This window comes from Vanacampus margaritifer, chromosome 4 (genome assembly GCF_051991255.1).
Source record: "Vanacampus margaritifer isolate UIUO_Vmar chromosome 4, RoL_Vmar_1.0, whole genome shotgun sequence".
NCBI classification, from domain to species: domain Eukaryota; kingdom Metazoa; phylum Chordata; class Actinopteri; order Syngnathiformes; family Syngnathidae; genus Vanacampus; species Vanacampus margaritifer.
In genome coordinates, this window is record NC_135435.1 from 32,692,510 (window position 1) to 32,713,331 (window position 20,822).

Below are 20,822 nucleotides of genomic sequence, written 5' to 3' on the forward strand. Positions count from 1 at the left end.
AGCAGCACAATAGAGACATTAATATTAACACTTGGAGGTGAATCAAACCATTTTCAATCAAATGGGGGCTATACTGTATTTTTGTTGTTAAAATATTACTTTTAAACTCTGCTTTTATCTCCATATATTATAGCTATACGTTTCTAGCTTGTTAAAAAGAACACACAGTAAACATATATATACTCTAAAAATGTAGGGGTGCTATTGTTCAGTTTGTCCAAATATGGCCTAAATACGCGCCTACCAGGACCAGTACTCAAGTGTCAAGTAGTCACCGATACCAAGTACCAATACTACCATCCATCCATTCATTTTCTTAACCGCTTATTATTCACAAGGGTCGCGGGGGTGCTGGAGCCTATCCCAGTGGGCTCCGGCACACCCTCAACTGCTTGCCAGCCAATCGCAGGGCACACAGAGACCAACAACCATCCCCACTCTCAATCACATCTAGGGACAAATTGGAGTGTTCGATTAAGGTGGCATGCATGTCTTTGGAATGTGGGAGGAGCCTGGAGTACCCGCAGAAAAGCCACACAGGAGGCACGGGGAGGACATGCAAACTCCACCCAGGAAGGCCCAAGCCCGGACTCCATCTCACGTCCTCGGCACTGGGAGGCGGACGTGCTGAGCCGTCAGCCACCGTGACACTAAAAAAAAGCTTTTTAAACTTAGTTTTTAGATCAAATATTCTTTACATGAATGAATGATTTACATTTAAAAAGCGAATAATTAAAGGGATTACATCAGGGCATTTTAAGCACTTGAAGGTGTTTTTGAAGAAAACATTTTTTTTGGAATTTGTCCTTAGGTGTGATTTTAACGTTAAACTTTTCATAAGCGAGTCCTGTTCTGCTGGAAACAACAACATGGAATAACAGAGATGTTCTTTGCAAGAGAAAATCAAACCTTGCACAACTGGCCGGATCAAGGAGTGTGCTCACTACGCCACCTAGTGGAAGATCAGGGCAACTGGCTTTCGTTTGACATTTTGTGTCAAAGCTCAGAATTGAACACGATTTTTAAAGCAACTCCTCAAGCTGTTAAACATGGAAATGGAGAATTTGCCAGCCACAAGCTTCTCAATATGACACATTTTCTCGTGTCTTGTTTGGCAGCACCGTTCAGGTTTGTGTGCTCAGTTTGAATCGGATGTTGGAGTTGGAATTAATAAAGCAAAAAAAACAAAAACAAAAGTGGGAGTTCAGTTACAGGAGAAGAACTTGGACTTTTTGCGAAACAATTTCATTTCTCTTGCGAAACCTTTTATTCATCGACGCAAATACTTCAAGTCCCGCATCAACAGTTGGAAGAATGATCTCAATTGTTATACAAAAAAAAAAAAAATCCTTGTATTTCATGACTAACAAAAACGCCCACAGACTATTTTCATTTGAATTCAATTCCTCACTTTTTTGGCTTTCCTTTGTAATTTTCTCTCTTGTTGTTTCTTGTTGCTGTTCAACTGTGAAATGTATTTTGTATGACAAGGTGTGCCTTATCTGTTTCTATTTGAATGATGACTACATTAAAAAAGAAAAAAGTTTCACTTCCCGCCCCGCTCTGATGGACAGCCAGGCCGGCCAATGAGTGGCGGCGCTCTCCTGTGGCCAAAAGTCGAAGCTGGCCAATCGTCAAGCGCCTGAGGCGGAGCCGGCTGGCGTGGGCGTGTCCACGTCCTTGCTCCATTTGATCCACTTTTGGGGAAGAAAAAAAAAGTGTGGCGGACTCGCGCTGCTTCTTGCCGTCCGTCCGAGTCCCGGTTGTGGTCCCGGTCGTGGCGAGCGGCTCTGGTCCCGGTCCCGGTGCGGTTCTTGGCTTCGGCATGCGGAGCGGCCGTGTGGCGCGCCTGCTGGTGGCGCTGTTGTGCGCGGAAGTGTCCGGTAAGTTTGCCTTGTGGCTTTCGTGTGGCGTCTTGTGTGCTGCTGGCTGCCAAGTAACGGAGTACAAATACTTTGGGAAAGCACCTGAAGGAGACTTGTCAGCTTCAATTGACGACTAATTAAACACGCGTGTGTGCTTTCAACGCCTTCTTTTGTCCAAATACGCTCGAAGCATTGTTACGACTTAACAAGCGCCCATTTTACGTCTCGGCACGAGTTCAGAGAGGAAAAGTCCATTTCTGGCCGATCGATAGATGGATTGAGTGATTGACTGGTGACGTCACCGTCAGAACTCAGACGATAAGATAGATCAAAGCTGTATTTTGCGTTGTCGTTGTAACTTAGCAGTGTTTATTATTATTATTATTTTTGCTGGGAAGGTAACATGGAGCAACGTTTTTATTTGTATTTTTTTTATTCATAATTCAAATACAAACAGTTAAGGCACACATTGTCATACAATATACATTTTAACAGTTGAACAGCATCAAGAAGTAAAAAAGAAAATTAAAAAAAGGAGAACCCCCCGAAAAGTAAGGAATTGAATCCTAAAGAATATATCGATTCATTGAAGAAAATAGTCTGTGCGCATTTTTGTTTGTCATGAAATACAAGGATTATTATTATTTTTTTGTGTAGCTTGAGATCATGCTTCCAACTATCGATGCGGGACTTCACCTTGAGGTGTTTGCATCGATGAATCAAATGTTTTGCGAGAGAAATCTAATTGTTTCGCAAAAAGTCCAAGTTCTTCTCCTGTAACTGAACTCCCACTTTAAAGGTTGCAATGTCATGTGTTTGGAGAATAACCAGCTCTGAACGGCTCAGCCAAATTCTCAAACCTGTTAATAATAATAATGCATGGGATTCATACAGCGCTTTTTCTAGACTCTCAAAGACGCTTTACAGTGGAACGGATACATTATTCGTGCACTCGCACCTTCACACGGCGGTGGCGCTAAGCTACTTAAAGGTGCGTTGTGCCGTTTAAAAAGCTTTTTCTCCATCGTGCATGCTCCACCAATGCCCAGATGAGTACAAAGAGCCCTGACTGTTTAACTCTGACTGCACCTATCATCTTTTATCTTCCCTTTATAGTAGAGTGTGCGAACCCTGCGCACTCCGCAGTTTCCTTTTGGAGGGGAGGGGCTGACTTTTTCTTACCTCAGCGCATTGTGTTTGCTCATGCGTGAAAATCAAGTCCTCAAGGTACGGCGGATTCCGTTCTTACACTGGCGATGTAACTCGAATTCCGACTTAAATCGGATTTTCCCGTTAAAGTCCATATTTACATCAAAATACTTTGTACAGTAATTTAAAAAAATTATTAATTCAAGTTTAAACATGGAAATGTGACGCGCCTGATGGACGTCCGTTGCTGGAGGTAACGACAGCGCAACTTGAAATAACTTTAAAATGTGCCACGTAGCTCGAGGACTCCCCAGTCATTTTTGCTTGGTCTCTTTTCCCCACAAATAGCAAACATGTGTACATAATTTGCGCTTCCTTATAGTTCTAAGTGGAATTTTTTTTTTTGCCGCTTTCTGTAAAAACAACAACAAAAAAGCAACATTTGAGTGACTTGATGGTGCCGTGCGTTTGCTCAGTGGCGGTGGTCGGCAGCGAGGCGGATTCCGAGGAATCGGCGGAGGTGTTCCCCACGCTGCTGTCCACACCTGGCGACCAGGACCACTTGCTGGTGTCGCTGCCGGCGTTCGGGCAGAACCTCCGGCTCTACGCCAGCAGAGACGGCGGCGATGGCGGCGGCGATGGCGATGGCGGCCTGCTGGCGACCCATCTGCTGGTGGAGGAACGGCGGGTCGGGAGGACGTGGACCGAGTGCGTGCGAATGGACCGGAACCAGCTCTGCCTCTACTCGGGGTCTGTCCTGGACCGACCTGGCTCGCTGGTGTCCCTCACTGCCTGCGGAGGCCTGGTACGCACGCACACACGCAGAAAGAAAAAGGACCAGGGTCCGACCGACTTTGTACGTAAAAGTGACGCGGCATGCGGGACCACACTTACTTGCTAGGGAGTTAGCTAGCTGGCTAGCACAAAGGGGCTAAAGCCAAACTGTGGCAGGCTTTTTACTTTTTGGACCTGGATTTGCCACCTCTGAAAGTGTGACTCAGCAGTTTGAGTGACAAAATGTGACTCAGCACGTTGAATGTCAAAGAGTGGCCTCATTTGTTTGTCCGTAATCACTGAAGACGTAAAAAGTTTCCAGTCGGCCGTTTGAATGTAAAAAGGTGACTCAGCACTTTTGGGCGTGTACGAGTGATCCATCTGTTTGAATGTAAACGACAGTACAGGACTCAAAACATGAGTCAGCATGTTGGAAGCAAAAGTGGGACTCTCCACATGTCAGAGTAGTACGACTCAGCATTCTGAGTGTAAAAGTGCGACTCGGAACATATGTGGTCTCCTTTCCTGTTCCAGACGGGTCTGATACACGTGGACGGCGAGGTTCTGTTCATCCGGCCCCTGGAGGAGCAGCAGCACAACAACAGTTCCCTGGCGTGGCTCTCGGGAATCAAACATCAGCTGCTGCGGCGGCGGCGGCGGTCCCATCGGGAGGCGGACCGCGCTCGAGAACAGCGACGCAAACCAGGTTAGCCTCGCGCCAACCGTCGCAGTCACAAGCGATGTACTCCGACACACAAACAGGATCTGGATGGGAAAAGGGACGTGGGCAGCAACAGGGAATACAAATGACAAGAAGGCCAAGATGAGGGAAATGGGATACAAGAAAAGGAACAGGGACAAGAAAAGGAACGTGAACGGAACAGGATTTTGCACGTCAACGGGGTCACGGCCATTGACGGGAGCAGAAAGAATAACGGGACTAACAGACTCACGCACGGGAACATCGGCAGGGCTTAAAGTACTCCGGCACGCTGCCGCATTTCCGGCGTAAGAGCCGCTAGCGCAATGACCAATTCAGAGAAGTCAATATTTGACATATTTAACACATCTGGCAAAACACGGACGGAAGGCCAACTTCAAAATAAAACTTCCCTTACCGAGTCATATGTGCAGCGCAATGCCAAGAAAGGCTTTTATTTGGAACTTTTTCCCGGGAGCGTTTTGCCAGCGGCGGCGCAAAGGATGACTTGGCTGGTCCTGCGGAACGTTGCCGTTGCCTGCCGTTCTTATTGCCGGCGGAAACAATTGCGAGCAACGTCAAGGCAAAACAACTTTGTACAAAAATCACGTCCGATGGCCAATTAAGGGCACGAAAAGAAGAATGAATTCCGCTGACATTGTACTGCGCGGTGCCTGTTGCCGGCGTCTGCAGTGTTAGCGTGCTAACGGTACTAGCGGCTGCAGCTAGCGGACTACTTTTCAAAGGCAGTCGAATCCACGGGATGATTTGCACATTTTGACGCTGACAGCCGCTCCTCTTAAATAAAACCGAGCTCACTCAGTTGTGCGGTTGACGGTCTGCGGTTCTGACGTCACTTTGTCTCACAGACCAAAATCGATGCGAAATTTCATTTCATACAAAGTGCTGTAATGGAGTAAAAAGCGGCCATGGAATAAAGACGGGTAACACCAAATAAAATGATAATGACGCATGCATGTGATCAGTCATGAACAGGCGCACGTTTGTCAAGTGAAACATAAACATGCGCAGGATGCAGAACATGCACAGGATCATGCACAGGCCAGCCAGCACATTTTCTCACTGATCCGAGTGTAGGACTGGGTAGCCGATAGCCCGTACACGCCCGTGCAAGCCGTTGCAGCAACATGGCGGCCATCTTGCTCCTCCCATCTCGCAACTTTACTGTATAAACTGTACGGCATACGTACAGATGAGACATAGACAGCTTGTCGGCAGTTAGTTTAGGGCCCGGAGGCGTGGCTGGGAGGTTGTGGGCGGGTGGTCGCTATTCAAAAATAAAAAGTTGAAAATAAATAAATAACTTAACAAGTGGTGGACGCTATGTGCTGCTCTGAAGAAAGACCCCCTTTTTCTTTTAGCACGCCGTTCCTTAGACCCCAATAATAGATTTGGCTGAGGCAAGTCCTCTTGTTTAACACATTGGAAACATAAATCATTTCCACTATGAACTACTCTAGATGTGTTGTCCAATTTGGATGCTGTTACTGTATGGGATGGGATGTGGAGAAAACCTTTCTCGGGAGGAGCAATATGGCCGCCTCGTGGCTTCAAAAGGCTTGGCCTATCGGCTATCCAGTCATGGATTCAGATGAGTGCCATTTTCTTCAGTACTCCCATCCTGTAGGTGGCAGGAAAGCTGATTGCAAAATGGCTTCCGGCGACCTCACACGCACACACAAGAAGTTAAAAGTACGACTCGGCTGCTCCAATGTCAAAACGTGACTTGGCGCTTCAGATGTCAAAGAGTGACTCGGCCGTTTCAATTGAAAAGTCGACTTGCCGCGACTTTTCAGCTTTTCGGACGTAAACGGATGACTCGGCACTTTGCACGTAAAGAAACACGAGTCAGCCCTGAAGAAAGTCAAAGTGTGAGGCGGGATTTGAAAAGTTCAAGTGTGACTCAATGCAAGCAGACTGTAACAAGAGAACGCTAGTCAAAGCGCGAGCGTGTGGTCGTGCACGCTCATTAAGCGAAGCAGCTTGACCCCACAAAAGTTACATAAGCCCTCTCAGCCAAGACCACACACACACACACACACACACACTCACACACACACACACAAATGCGCGCACACACTCTTAATACTTTCCACATGTTCCCAAGCGAGTCAGACACGGAGCCGGTGAGCGTGCGTTCAATGAAGAGTGTGCGTGTGTGCGCGTGTGCGTGTGTGCGCGCGTGTGCGTGTTTGAAATCAATCTTTCAAACGTCCGACAAGTTCCATTTTGTAAATCATCGGATATGAATGAACATTCTTCAAAACGATTGACAGGACGACTTTGGTGGCGGAATCGCGTAACGCCGGCAGCCGAGCGTCAAAATGGCGAGCGCTTTAGTGCAGATGCTCGTGCTTTTCCACAACATGCTTTCTATTTTTCATCCTTTGAATATACGAATGTCGAGTTGCTCATCACTCAGATTTTTATTTTGTTATTGTAAGCAACTTAGTGTGTTGTGCGTTTGGATGTTGCCGTCGTCTTCCACACTTTGACGTCCGACTTTCAGTCAACGCAACGCAGGTCAGGCGTTCGTCGCTTTGTTACGGCCAAGGACAAATGAAAAGCGCGGCGTTCCCAAACAACGTACGGCGTTCCGAGGACGCCGGGCCCGGCACAAGACGGCAAGTGAGGAGGGACAAACTCCAAACAACATTGCTGTCCAAAACTTGAAAAAGAAGCCGCGGGAAGGAGCGACAAATCCGTTGGGCTTCGAAAAGGAGCTTGCATTTGGCTTTCCTTTTCTTTTCAATTCTGCCGCAGACAGCGTTCAAACGGGTGGCCCCTTCAAAGCCCGTTCGCCATATTGGATGTGGCAAGCGTATTTGCCATTAAATCTGCAAATAATTCGGAAGATTGGGTCGGAATAGGATCCAATATGAATTGTGGCTCGATGAAACGTCTCCAAGGAGAAAGTGAACGGGGCTTCACTTTGCCTCATCCAATATGGCCGCGGCGTCAACGTACTCACACCATGTGTATGTCCTGTAAATGCTGTGGATGATAAAACTGGTCAGCGGGCGCCATTCAAGTCAACACGGGAATTCATCCAAATGGGGCAAGTTCAAGTCCTAATCGTTTTCATTGGACATGAAATACGATCACGTTCATTCCAAACAAATTCCTTCAAGTTCTTTTCTTGGTTTTCTGCCAGCCAATCAACACGTGTCCCTCGTGTGTGTTGACAGCCGAGAAGAAGCGGCAGAGTTGGAAGGTCGGCGAGGAACGTCGGCGTAAGCGTGCGCTGATCGACCCGGAGGACGCGTACACGGTGGAAACGCTGCTGGTGGCCGACTCCAGCATGGTCCAGTACCACGGGCCGGACGCCGCCAAGAGGTTCTTGTTGACCGTCATGAACATGGCAAGCGCACGCCTCGCACAACTTCCGTCAAAGCGCATTCCTTCGGGAACGCTTGACGCGGTCGCAGCAAATTGCAGCAGAACGCGGCTCGGCAAACGCTTCACAAATTCTGCGCTTTGAAGCCGTCCGTCCTGCCTTCTGTCTTGTGTGCGTGCGTGTTTCAGGTGTACAACATGTTCCGGCACCAAAGTTTGGGCGTGAGGATCAACATTCGTGTCACAAAGTTGGTTTTGCTTCACAGCCGCCCCGTGAGTGTCCTATCGAACCGTCTTCCGGCGTCTGTCAATCGGTGGTTTTGCAAGCTTCCTGTTTGGTGCCGTCAGGAGAAGCTGAAGGTCGGCCATCACGGCGAACGTTCCCTGGAAAGCTTCTGTCAGTGGCAGCATCAAGAATTTGGAGCGCAGCGCCACACGGGAAGCAATCACCTTCCCGGAGGACGCCAGCACGTCCCGCCCGTGGACACGGCCGTGCTCGTCACCAGGTGGGTTGGCGGCGGCGGCGGCGTCATCGTGTTTTCGTTAACCCCAAGAAGCCAGCGGTGTGAGGACCAAAACTGACAACATTCGACTACAAGTGAAAATAAAAATGCATTTAAAAAATATATCGCAGCTGATCAAGCTCAAATTGATCGGCGTCACTCGTCAGCGTCATCGAATGGCCAACTTCTTTTTCTGATTTTGACTTTTGTGTATCTTCAGGACCGACTTCTGCGTGCACAAGGAGGAACCGTGCGACACCGTTGGTAAAGCGTCCTCCATGTCTTTCCCTGCCACACGCACACGCACACACATTGAATTGAATTTTGTGTTCCCGGGTCTGATGGTCGCTCGCCGTCACGCCGCCTCCTTTGGCTTTTCTTCTTTGTGAGCGCACGGACAGACTGACAGACTGGAGTCACTTCTTTGTCACAAAGTTGACAAATAGTGTTCATTTTAGCCACCATTTTAAAATGGTGGCCAGTTTCAATCCCGCTTGTTGGTTTTTATCGTAGTTAGTCAACCTCATCCCGTTTTCATGAACTCTATTTGTAGTCGACTATAAATTTAGCATTGATTTTAGTCCAAGAAAACAATTGTATTTGTCTAGTTTTAGTCAACAAAAAGTGTCAACGTTTTCGTTTCATTTAAGCCCAGTTTTTTTTTTTTTTGCTCAGCCGATGATGTTGAACATTTTGGATTTAAAAATATTTCCCAACAAAAGTTCTCTCATGTTTTGATGACAAGCAACAAATCAACAAGTGGCTACATGCTACGAGCTAGTAAGTTAGACAGCATTAGTTAGTGGAGGGATTAGCATTATTGTTGGAACGTTATCGCCATTGGATTAATTTTGCGTCATGACTATCATTGTTACTTTTTTCAAATTGATTTTTTTACCTTTCAACGGGAATCCGCCTTTTGTCTGTCCCATGTGTTTGTGCATGTTGGACTTGCTAGCTAGCTAGCTAATTAGCTAGCTGCAAATTTGAAAGGGTGTGTGTCACATGACAGATGAGCACAGACAAGATTTGACAAAATCATATCATTTTTGTCTTGTTTTTTTCCCCCCATAAAATAAAATGTCCGTAGATTTTAGATTCAGTTTTTAATAAGTTAAGTACATTTTCGTTTTCTCTTCATTGTTTGACAATTTTTGTTTATTAATGAGGGTTTTAGTCTTGTCTAGTTTTAGTGCGCTGAAAAATGTGAGTTGACGAAATTATTTTTGTTTTGTTTTCATTGACAAAATGAACACTACTGACAAAGACGACGTTCAGATGGCGTCCATAACGTTCCTTTTTTTGCTCTTAGTTTTACTTTGTCTTTTTGGCCGTTTTTATGTTTTTGCGTGTGCCTTGTTGTATCTTTTGGTGCATGTGTGTGTGTTTATATTTATTGATGTTTCTCTCCAAGCTCTTTTTTTTCGGCAGGCGTTTGGTTAGCATGTGGCTAACGGGCCCCGTTTGTGTATGCGTGCGCAGGTATCGCCTACCTGGGCGGCATGTGCAGCGCCAAGCGCAAGTGCGTCCTGGCGGAGGACAACGGCCTCAACTTGGCCTTCACCATCGCGCACGAGCTGGGACACAAGTGAGTTCGCACTCGCGCTAAGTCGCCCAATCGCAACGCAGCTCATCGAGGGCGCCCATGCGTCCGCTCCTCATTCGGTTTACCGCTCTTTTGATTTGTGTTCGAGAACATGTGAGAGATGACATTTCAGGGGAAAAAAATGGAATTGAAGTCAACAACAAAAAAAAAAGGTTGGTGAAACATGCGCTGCTCTTCTTAATGGTTGCCGTTCTTGAGGTAGAAGACGGCCACGCCCCTTTTTGCCCCAAATGTCCCAATTGGGCGGGACGTAGCTCCCGAAGGCCTGCTCACATTCACCTCCAATTTGACATTTAGGGTTGTGTCATCACTATCGACAAGTTCACCGACTTTCATTCCAATCCAAATCTGTTTGGTTCCAATTTCTTTCTTTTTTTTCAATTTTTTGGGCGGGGGGGCTTTGGCATGGACAACAACAGACCGGACATTTCTTGGAATGTGTCCCTTTTTAGGGATGTAACGATATCCAAACATCACGATACGATAATGATCACAATATTGTAGGGCGGTTGGCGATTATTTAAAAAAAAGAAAGAAAAAAAAAGAGCATACCAAAAAAAGCACAATATTGTGCTTTTCTACGTAACGGCAACAATCTCTAATAAGACTTGATATTGAGGCACTGACTTGCTAATGCACGCACACATTGAGTTGCTCCACATTTTTTAAAAAATGTTTTAAACATAAAAGGGCCAAAACATGCCTTGTGAAAATGAAAGTGCATTAAAAAACACACCAAAACAAAGCATGCAAAATTGCCCCACCCACAAAAATCAGCGGGAAAAAAGCAAGGCTGTGAAGGGGAACCGCATTACAGCGAGGGATCAACGTATCGGAACAATATGGCGGCGTGTTTTGTTTTGACTTTTTTGTCCGAGATACGTTGGCGAGCTCTTGTGTCAGTGCGCGTGTGTGTGCGTGTTTGCTAGCTTGGGCATGAGCCACGACGACGAGCACGCCTCGTGCAGCGGCCACGCCTACATCATGTCCGGCGAGTGGGTGAAGGGCCGCAACCCCAGCGACCTGTCCTGGTCGTCCTGCAGCCGCGACGACCTGGAGAAGTTCCTCAGGTGATTGGCTGGCGTCCTTCCTCATTTGCATATCGGTCTCGTGGCGCGGACTCTTTTTGCACTCTTCGTTGCCGGCTCGCTCGCGTCCACGTTGCTGGCGTACTACGGGCTCATTTGCATGATTTGTCCCTTTTTGTCCGTGCGGCCATCAGGTCCAAGTCCAGCGCGTGCTTGACGCACACGGACCCGAGGAGTCGCTACCAGCTCCGCCTCTCCCACAAGCTTCCTGGGATGCATTACAGCGTGGACGAGCAGTGTCAGATCCTCTTCGGGACCAACGCCACCTTCTGCTCCGACATGGAGGTGCTTCGCGTCTTTCTTCCTCCTCCTCGTCTTCATGATGAGCGCACAGATGGACACGTGAATGGAATAGATGAGCACATGAATCCACGAATGAGCGTAATGCATCTGTCGTGACGCCCGTCCTTCCTTGCGTCATTCATTTGTTCATCCGGTCCGACATTCATGTTTCATGCCTTCTTGTGTCCATTCATGCGTTCATCTCAAGAATGGCTTTTGCTGTCCAAATAATCACGTGTTCACCAGATGTCTGCTCGGTCACCAGCTGGTTGGTCCTGTTTAGCGAGCGTCTCCTGGCGCCGTCTCGTCACACTCACTCACTCACTCGCGCAAAGTGCTGCAAATCCTTCAATGCATGAACGGAATCGATGAGCACATGAATGGATGCACGAATGGCTGAATCCGTGACGCGTGTGTCCGGCAGCACCTGATGTGCGCCGGCTTGTGGTGCCTGGTGGAGGGCGACGCCTCCTGCAAGACCAAACTGGACCCTCCTCTGGACGGGACTCAGTGCGGACCCGACAAGGTGGCGCTTGCTCACTCGCTCGCTCCTTCTTTTGCTCGTCTCCACTCACCTGTGTGTGCGCTCACGTGTTTGTCAACATGGTGTGTGTGTGCGTGTGTGTGTGTCAGTGGTGCCGCGCAGGGGAGTGCGTGAGTAAGACGCCGATCCCGCAGCACGTGGACGGCGACTGGAGTCGGTGGGGTCCGTGGAGCATGTGCAGTCGGACCTGCGCCACCGGCGTCCAGTTCAGACAGCGGAAGTGCGACAACCCGCCGTACGTACGCAACGCGCCGCTTTGTCCACTCCGTAGTACCCACTCGGCCCTACTTGGCTGGCCAACATGGCGCCAGCTCCTCAACTGGGGTCGTAACACCTGAAAGCGAAAACACTGCCACAGTTGGTCTTTAGCCTTTGATGCAAGCTTTTGTGCTTTTTTTTTTAACAGTAAAAATGCAAAATTATATTTATATATATTTAAAAAAAAATCCAGTTTGGGTTGATACATATTCAATATATTTCATACTGTAAAAAAACCTTTTTGGTTTTACAGTCCTTTATTGTCACAGTGTTTTTTTTTTTTTACAGTGTAGGCTGGATTTCGATGCTAACTATCACGACATAACATGGCCTTATTTTGCATGTGTGCGCGCACAGGCCGGGTCCGGGCGGGCACCCGTGCCAGAAGGCCAGCGTGGAGCACAAAGCCTGCGAGGGACCTCCGTGCCCAAAGGGGGCGCCCAACTTCCGAGACCTTCAGTGTTTGTCGTACGACCGACACGCCGGCAAGAAGAAGAGCCACATGCTAACGGCCGTCGTGGACGATGGTGACCTTTGCACCTGCTTTGTGTGTGCGTGTGTGTGTGCGCGCGCTCATCTGTGTGCGTGTGCGTGCGTTAGAGAAGCCGTGCGTGTTGCTGTGCAGTCCGGTGGGTCGCGAGCTTTCGGTGCTGATGGCCGACAGGGTGATGGACGGAACGCCGTGCGGACCCTACGAGGCCGACCTGTGCGTCAACGGCAGGTGTCAGGTACGCTCAAATAAGCTAAGCTAAGCTAAATGAAGTCAAGTCAAGTCACCTCACATATGTGAGTCCTGCCACCGATTCTACTCAACTGGCCAGACGGTCTTGGGGGTTGGAGGCCATCTAGTGGTCAAGATTGTTATTACAACTTGAAAGTGTACATTTGAAACGTTGCGTTGACTTGCGTGGTTTGAAGGATCCCGCAGACGATATCGAAGCACACTAAGTCATCTTTTCAAAATGGTTGAGCATATCGACGACTCTGTTGATGACTCGAGTAAACAGACTATGAAATATACTTTGAAAACCCGAATATTGGCGATGTTGGGGTTTTGTGGGCTTTTGTAAGGCCGCGTAAACACGTGCAATCATTCGGATGCTCGAATTCGAGCATCTGACTTTCATCTTTCCTAAGCACAATTCTTGCTCATTTCAAAGCATTCGGTCCGCTAGCTAGCTCGCTAGCAGGGGCGCCCCGAGCTATAGCTAGCTAGCAGCTGTGGCTAAAGACAAACTGTGGCCTGGTTTGGACTGGTTTTGGATTTGCCACCTCCGCAAGTGACCACAAAACCTCTAAAAGCTGGAGTTCGAGTTTTTGAGGCTCGAAACTTGCTTTTCAAACCATTCTTGACCATTTTCAAGCAGCAATTTTTGTCAACTCGTTTCCAGCTGATTTGTTTGAGGATGTTGAGCTAACTGCACTAAAAGAGGTTTTTTGTTTTTTTAAATCACAGATGATGAGAAGGAGTGGACGTGACGTTTGTCTGTTGTTTGTCTGCACATCTGGAAGCACTTAACACACGCACACACACGCGTGCGGAAGGGCGTGTCCAATATGGATGTGATTATCTTGACACACGCTCACGTGCACACACAACAAACAACACTCCATGTAAGCGAGTGTGTTTGCCGCCAGCACACACGCTTATTTTGACCTACTTTGAACGCACACGCACGCCTTCAGGTTCAGTCCAAAACGTTTTGTGTGTTCCAAGATGACATCAGTCACGTTGACGTGGCCCCGATCTTCCGGTCCGCCTTGAAAACCAGAACCCGGTCTCACTGTCTTTTATTCTCGGGTTCAATCAAGCTTTTGATCAAATTTGAAGCCGCTACGCAAGCACTTCCAAATATGGGCACGCTTGCGGCAGGTCACAGGTCAAAAGCGGGCCTGACCCATTTTGGATTCCTTTGATGCCCATATTTGGCAAAATACAATTTGGACAATGAAATCAAAAATAGATCCAGAATAAAATAACTTGTTTTTTAGTCCCTTAATTCATGCTGAGGACAAAACATTTGTTTTCCAAGACTTTCGTGTTCAACGTCACGAGTTGACGGCACACAAAAAAATTGGCAGAAATCGGACCATTTCTTGCCCTTGTTTTTGTGTGTGTGTCAAAAAAAATCGGACTTTGAAAAAAGAGATTTGATTGGAGTCCGAGTTGCAGTGAATGTTTGCGTTGTTCTGTTTGTTTGCTGTTAGAAAATCGGCTGCGACGGCGTCATCAGCTCGTCGTCCAAAGAAGACGTTTGCGGCGTTTGCAACGGAGACGGACGATCGTGCACCGTCGTCAGGGGGGACTTCAACCACACCAGCGGCATGGGTACCCCCCCACACGCCCCCCACACGCCCCCCCGCGCATCACGCACACACCCGCGCTACCTCAACAACATTTGCTTGCAGTGGTTTTTTTGCAGGCTTCTGTGTGAAACTCGGCCGCCGCTGCCGCCGCATTTTGTGTTTGAAGGTTTGTGCGACGTGCGCTAAACAACCGCCATGTTTTTGCGTGCGCGCGTCAGGTTACGTGGAGGCGGCGGTCATTCCTGCCGGAGCGCGAAGAATCAAAGTGGTGGAGGACAAACCTTTGCACAGCTTTCTGGGTAAGAAAGCTCAAAAACAAGATGGCGGCGGCTCCTTTCCTGCCGCCAATTTCTTTCCAAAGACAAAAAGCGATATTGGACTCCAAAGTTTTTTTCTGCTTGCGAAAGAAAAAAAAATCCTGCAAAAGATGATTCCGTCTCCTCAAATGTTTGTCCAATTATTACGGAAGACGTTTTGGCCAGGAAAGAAAGAGAGGAAAAAAGTTGAACGTCTTTCTGACTTTCAAGTGAGAATTCTGAGAAGAAAGTCCGAATCCGGCCAAACTTTTTTTTTTCTCTCTTCACTGGCACGAATCGTCTTCCGTAGATTGCAAACGGAACTTGGCAAAAATCAACAGATTTCTCATTATTACGCATCTTGCCAACAAATGTGTATTTTTTTTTATAATAAAAGGATCCATGTGAATTTGTTGTCTTGTGCTTTTGGCGTGCGTGCGTGCGTGCGGTCAGCCTTGAAAGACGACGGCGGCGGCGGCGGCGGCGGCGGCGGCGGCGGCGGCGGCAGGTCCATCAACAGCGACTGGAAGATCGAACTTCCGGGAGAGTTCCAGGTGGCCGGCACCACCGTCCGATACGTGAGGAGAGGATTGTGGGAGAAAATGTCGGCCAGGGGGCCCACGCGCACGCCGCTGCACCTCATGGTAACAAACAACAACAACAAACAAGGAAATATTGCACTTTACAGCGTTTTTTTTTTATTTTTATGCTAACGTGCACATTTTTGCCACACATGAAGTTCTTCTGCCTTTAATTCATATGTTTATTGTCCAAAATATAAATCATTTCATTTGCCATCTCTATTTTTTTAAATGAATCGTCTCGTCAGAATTTGATTCTGTCCAGTATCGTCATAAGCCGAAAAAAATCCACATCGCATTTTGATGATTTTACTTGGACAAACATGAAAATCATTTTGGGAAAGAAAACTAGATTTTTACATAAAAAAATTCTAATTTTTACATTTTTCATTTCATGATTATTTTGCATTTTTTTCCAAGAGAAATATGTCAAATTCTTTTAAATATTATTATTTATTTATTTTTACCAAGGAAATTTCATTTCTACAAGAAATAAGCCATCACTAAGATTTTAAAAGTTTGTTGGGAGGAAAATGTGTAAACTTATTTCAGGAAAAAGAAAATTTGCTACATTTTGTGCTGATTTTCGAATGTCAGCACAAAAGTATATTTTTACGCCCCCCCCCCTTTTTTCCTTCTTCTTTTTTTTGTACTGAGAAGGTTTTTTTTTTCTTTGACAAGAATACTTTGTTTCCACTTTTTGCGCAGAAAAATAAAAAGTATTATTAACAAGAAGTAATTGAACTTTTTTTAAAATGTTTTTTTGTATTTTTATACAATATAAAACGTTTATTTTAAATGGAAAACGTCAACAATGAAAACAATTGAAAAATAACCAATTGGCCAGAAAATGTCATCTTTATCGACAAGGACTTTTTACAAGGAAGAAATTGAATTTAACGGGGCAATATACTCAATTTCCCCCCCCCAAAAAAGGGTCATTTTTCAAGATTTTGAAAATGATCAAAATGTTTTTCCCTTTTTGATTTGAAGGAAAAATGATCTGAGGTGAAAAACATTTTGTTTTCAAGAATCACAAGAAAAGCTTGTTTTTTTAAGGAGGAAAAACACATTTAACAAAAAATATTGCTGCGCTTTATGAATATCGCACGCATCCACATTTGTGCTTCCCCTTTGTTGAATGTGTGTGCGTGTGTTGGCAGGTGCTGCTGTTCCACGACCAAACGTACGCCATCCACTACGAGTACACGCTGGCGCGCAACACGTCGCGGCATCACAAGCAGCAACAACAACAACAACAACAACAACAACAACAACAACAAGAAGACAATAACAACAATCCTGCTCTTTACATGTGGACGCACAGCAGCTGGAACGCCTGCAACGCGCAATGCGGAGGAGGTGCACGCGCGCACGCACACGCAAATGGCATTTTGGGTAGCGATTTGTGACAACGCGTTTTTTGGGTGGTCTTTGCGTGTGTGTGTGCGTGCGCAGGCGAGAGGAGGACGTCGGTGTCGTGCGTGCGTTTGGCCAACACGTCGACGGAGGCCGCGGACGATCGGTTGTGTCGAGCCGACAATCGGCCGCCGCCGCAAGTCCGGCCGTGCAACCCGCAACCCTGCCACGACCGGTACGCGCGCACGCACGTACGTGCGCACGTACGCGCGCACGTACGCACGCACATCCGACAAAACTTGTCATCTGTGAACTATGAAATCCTAAAATCTGTTTTTTGAAAACTGCCTATATGACATTCTCGCTGTGTGTACTTTGTGTGCGTTTTGTGTGCGTTGCAGGTGGTCGGCGGGCGAGTGGGGCCCGTGCTCGGCGACGTGCGGCGCCGGCACGCAGCGCCGGCAGGTGGCGTGCGTGCAGCAGCGGCGCCACGGCCGGCGGGAGGAAGAGGAGGAGGCGGCGGACGGGGAGGGGGGCCGCTGCCCGGGGCCCCGCCCGCCCCCCTTGCAGGCCTGCGAGGGCCGCCTCTGCCTCAGCGTCTGGGAAGCGTCCGAGTGGTCGCAGGTGGGTCGCTCGCAAATATGGCGGCGCCGCCGCCGTCGTTCGGCCTTTTTGCCTGGAAAATAAGAAATGCCACCCAAAAAATGTCCTGGAAAAAACAAACATCGATTTTGTCAATGGATTTTCTGACACCATCTGAAAGTCATTTGTTCAAAATATCTATTCTGATCCCCCCAAAAAAGAGAGAGCGATGACGACGATGATGATGATGATGATGATGATGATGAAAAAAAGAAAGGGGGAAAAAAAAGAAGAAAATATCTATTCTCAATAATCCTAAACATTAAAATATATGTTTTTGGGGCGTTCAGTAGAAAAAGGTCAACAATTTTATTTTATTTGAAAACATTTTGAATAAGGAATTTGAATCTTGTATTAATTATATATTATTTAAGTCTGACACTATTACTCCTACAAAAATCTAAATTTGTTAAAAAAAAAAATACATAAATAGAAATGTATATAAATAAATATAAAAATACGTAGATCAACCTTAAAATGGCAAAGTTAACATTTTGTCTTGTGGAATATGGAATTTAGGGGGGAAAAAATACAAAGAAATATTTAATCTTGTAAAACTGAAAAAAAATTTAAGTAATTTTAAAAAGCTTCTTTGTTGGGGGAGAATTGAATGAAAAATACTAGATCCACATTTGATGGTGTGAATTGACATTTCATTCGTCATTTGTAAACTGGCAACATTTTTTGTAAAGTTTCAGGCTGATTCTTTTTTTTTTTAAATTTATTCTGTTTAAAAATCATAAAAACAAAACAAAAATGAATTTATTTCTTCAGGGGGAAAAAAGTGCCAATTTTCAAGCGTAATGTTGTCAAATGTGATTTTGCTGTCAGAATTGAAAGGAGGTGAGACAAAATGGAAGCCATTTTGTCTTTCAGTGCTCGGAAGGCTGCGGCGCGGGCGTGCGCACTCGCACCGTCACGTGCGGCAGCGCCGGCGGCCGCTGCGACCCGCTGCTGCGGCCCGCCGGCCACGAACCCTGCCAGGACCTCTCGCGGTGCTACGAGTGGAAGACGGCGCAATGGTCCAAGGTTCGAATGTTGGCATGGACCGGCACGTGACAAAATTTTGTGTGTGTGCGTGTTGACCCGCGAAAATCCACGCGAGGTCGGATGCGTGCGTCCGCTAACGACTTTCTGGCGTTTGCGTGGGCCGCCAGTGCTCCTCGTCGTGTGGGCGGGGCCTGCAGTCGCGAGCGGTGCAGTGCATGCACAAGGTGACGGGTCGCCACGGCAACGAGTGCCCGATCGCCGCGCGCCCGCCCACCTATCGCCCGTGCCAGCCCGAAGGAGACTGCCGGCGCGAGGTCAACCAGGTCAACGGCAACACCATCACCTCGCCCAGGCTAGGTCCGCCTCCTCCGCCTCCGCCGCCGTTTGCTGGCTTGTGCTTCCACTTGCTTTTCTTCTCGACTTTCTCTGCATTTGACGTCTTGCGGTTCTTTTGCTCGTGCGTATGATTGGACTTTTGTCCGCTCGCTTGTCTCGTACCTCGTACTTATTTTTTTTATGTCCTTGATTTGACTTCTACTCTGTGGTGTTGGATTTTGTTTGCTATTTCTTGGGGTTTCTGGCTCTCCTTGTGATTCTTCTTCTTTTTTTTCTCGTTTGCGTCTCAGCCGCGCTGACCTTCAAGTGTTCTGGCGACCAGTGGCCCGTGTACTGCCGCGTGATCCGCGAGAAGAATCTTTGCCAGGACATGCGCTGGTACCAACGCTGCTGCCAGACGTGCAGAGACTTTTACGCCAGCAGGACCTCATGAGGGCTCACCCCGAGTGACGAGAGGTGACCAATGGGAGAGCGGACAGGACAGGACAGGACAGGACAGGACAGGAAGACTTGAAAACAATGTTTTTCATATGCAAATCCAAAGCAGGGGGGGCGAGCCTTGCACTCCATCTGGAAGTGTCTCATCTGCTCCTCCTTTTGACTCCATTTTGTGTTTCTCCTTCTCCAACTTGTCCTGCTTCTAATTTTGCTCCCGCAACTGCTTTTGCTTGTCTTCCTTTTGGTCGCATTTCTTTTCTTTTTTTCTGCTGCTTCATCTGCTGAGTTTTTCTGCTTTGAAACGTCTGCTTCTACGTGTTCCACATTGCACACATTTGAATCATCATCATCATCATCATCATCATGCTAATAATTCCGCATTTGCTCATAATGGCTGTTGTACTGCATTGTGGCTTGCGCTTAGCCAATGTCGCTAACATCAACTCCGCCTCCTCCTGCTCAGAAGCAGGAAGTGCTCCACATACCTCATAACGCTTCCGGTGCTAATGCATTAGCCGACTGGCGCTAACCTTAGCGTGTTGCAAACAAAAAGGACGTTCAAAACGAGCGCTGGCATATCTCGGAACGCCAACGCGCGGCTGAGCGGCTAACGTTAGCGCTTTGCTAACGTTAGCGCTTTGCTAACGTGCGGCTAAAAACATCTCGAGTACGTTTTGAGACGGGAAGTTGATGGGCGGGACCACAAGTTGGTATCACAGCTTAGCATATGACTTTGACGTTGTCAATGTGACATCATCGCTTGGCTCCTCCCCCTCCCTCCCTGACCAAAAGTCTCATCTAAGGTGCTATTGTATCTTTTGTATTTGTTTTTATTGTATGATTGTGATTATTTAACACATGGATGACGATGTGGATATTTGGTTTAGTCAGCTGCCATTTTGTGTACTTGGCGTACTTGATGGTGCTCGACACAAATAAAAGTTCTGGAGCAGCCTCAAGCGCACGCCAGCCCGCGTCCATCTTGTGCCGACGCCACACGAGGGTGAGACGCACTTTTTAGGATTTGCACAAAGGCAACTTTTGCGTGCGCTTGTTGCAGCGCTCCACAAACGTTGCAATTCCGCTTAAGCGACCGTTCAAGCCAAAGTTGCGGCAAACTCGCCAATAAACAAGCTAAAGTTGCACATGGTCAGGATATTCCACACAAAACATGGACAGAATGAAATTTGACGTTTTTCCCACGTGGACAAACGTTCACGCAGCAAGAAGCTCGAGTCAGGAGGGGGCGAAAATGCATCCAAGGCAGAGAAGGTCCCGAGTCGGACGTCACGTCGCACTTGACTGCGAGTCGTGGATGTTCAAGCTAACGCCGTTAGCTCATTTCAAGTAGCCAGGCTAGCAGCGCTCGTTCAAAGCAAGTGTAACGGACAACAAAAGCGCACTTTTCATCACCTTGCTGAACAATATGCAGATTGGGCAACATTAGCCAATTAGCGGCCAGCTAACATTCTCATTCACCGACACCCACGTCACTCACCGGGCCAAGTCACAGATAGGACCGCAGGGGTCAGACACCTTCAAGAAACAAGAGTCTCAAGTTTGATATGTACTTTTGCAATAACATATTTTCGAGGTTGAAAACGGATCAATATGCAAAACTTCAATTGATCTTTTCAAATGTGAAATGATGTTTTTTTCAGCCTTCCAAGGAAATGACAATGTCCCATCAGCGGTGATCTATTTTTAGAACGCGCTGGCTGCCTTTGGAGTGGCTGTCAAGTGCCCT

The 20,822-nt window shown here is 47.3% G+C and overlaps 1 protein-coding gene across 1 annotated transcript; it reads left to right on the forward strand.

Moving 5' to 3' along the window:
- Positions 1–1,672: 1,672 nt before the first annotated feature.
- Positions 1,673–20,154, forward strand: adamts17 (ADAM metallopeptidase with thrombospondin type 1 motif, 17). The gene is made up of 23 exons (XM_077564626.1): positions 1,673–1,883; positions 3,491–3,819; positions 4,323–4,494; positions 7,698–7,870; positions 8,035–8,118; positions 8,194–8,351; positions 8,569–8,612; positions 9,831–9,936; positions 10,884–11,024; positions 11,177–11,327; positions 11,749–11,850; positions 11,958–12,103; positions 12,484–12,653; positions 12,727–12,854; positions 14,335–14,455; positions 14,652–14,732; positions 15,183–15,373; positions 16,474–16,672; positions 16,769–16,904; positions 17,071–17,293; positions 18,188–18,340; positions 18,469–18,658; positions 18,928–20,154. Exons 1-23 carry the CDS (start codon positions 1,826–1,828, stop codon positions 19,068–19,070), a joined length of 3,399 nt encoding a protein of 1,132 aa, XP_077420752.1. The 5' UTR covers positions 1,673–1,825; the 3' UTR covers positions 19,071–20,154.
- The last annotated feature ends 668 nt before the right edge of the window (positions 20,155–20,822 follow it).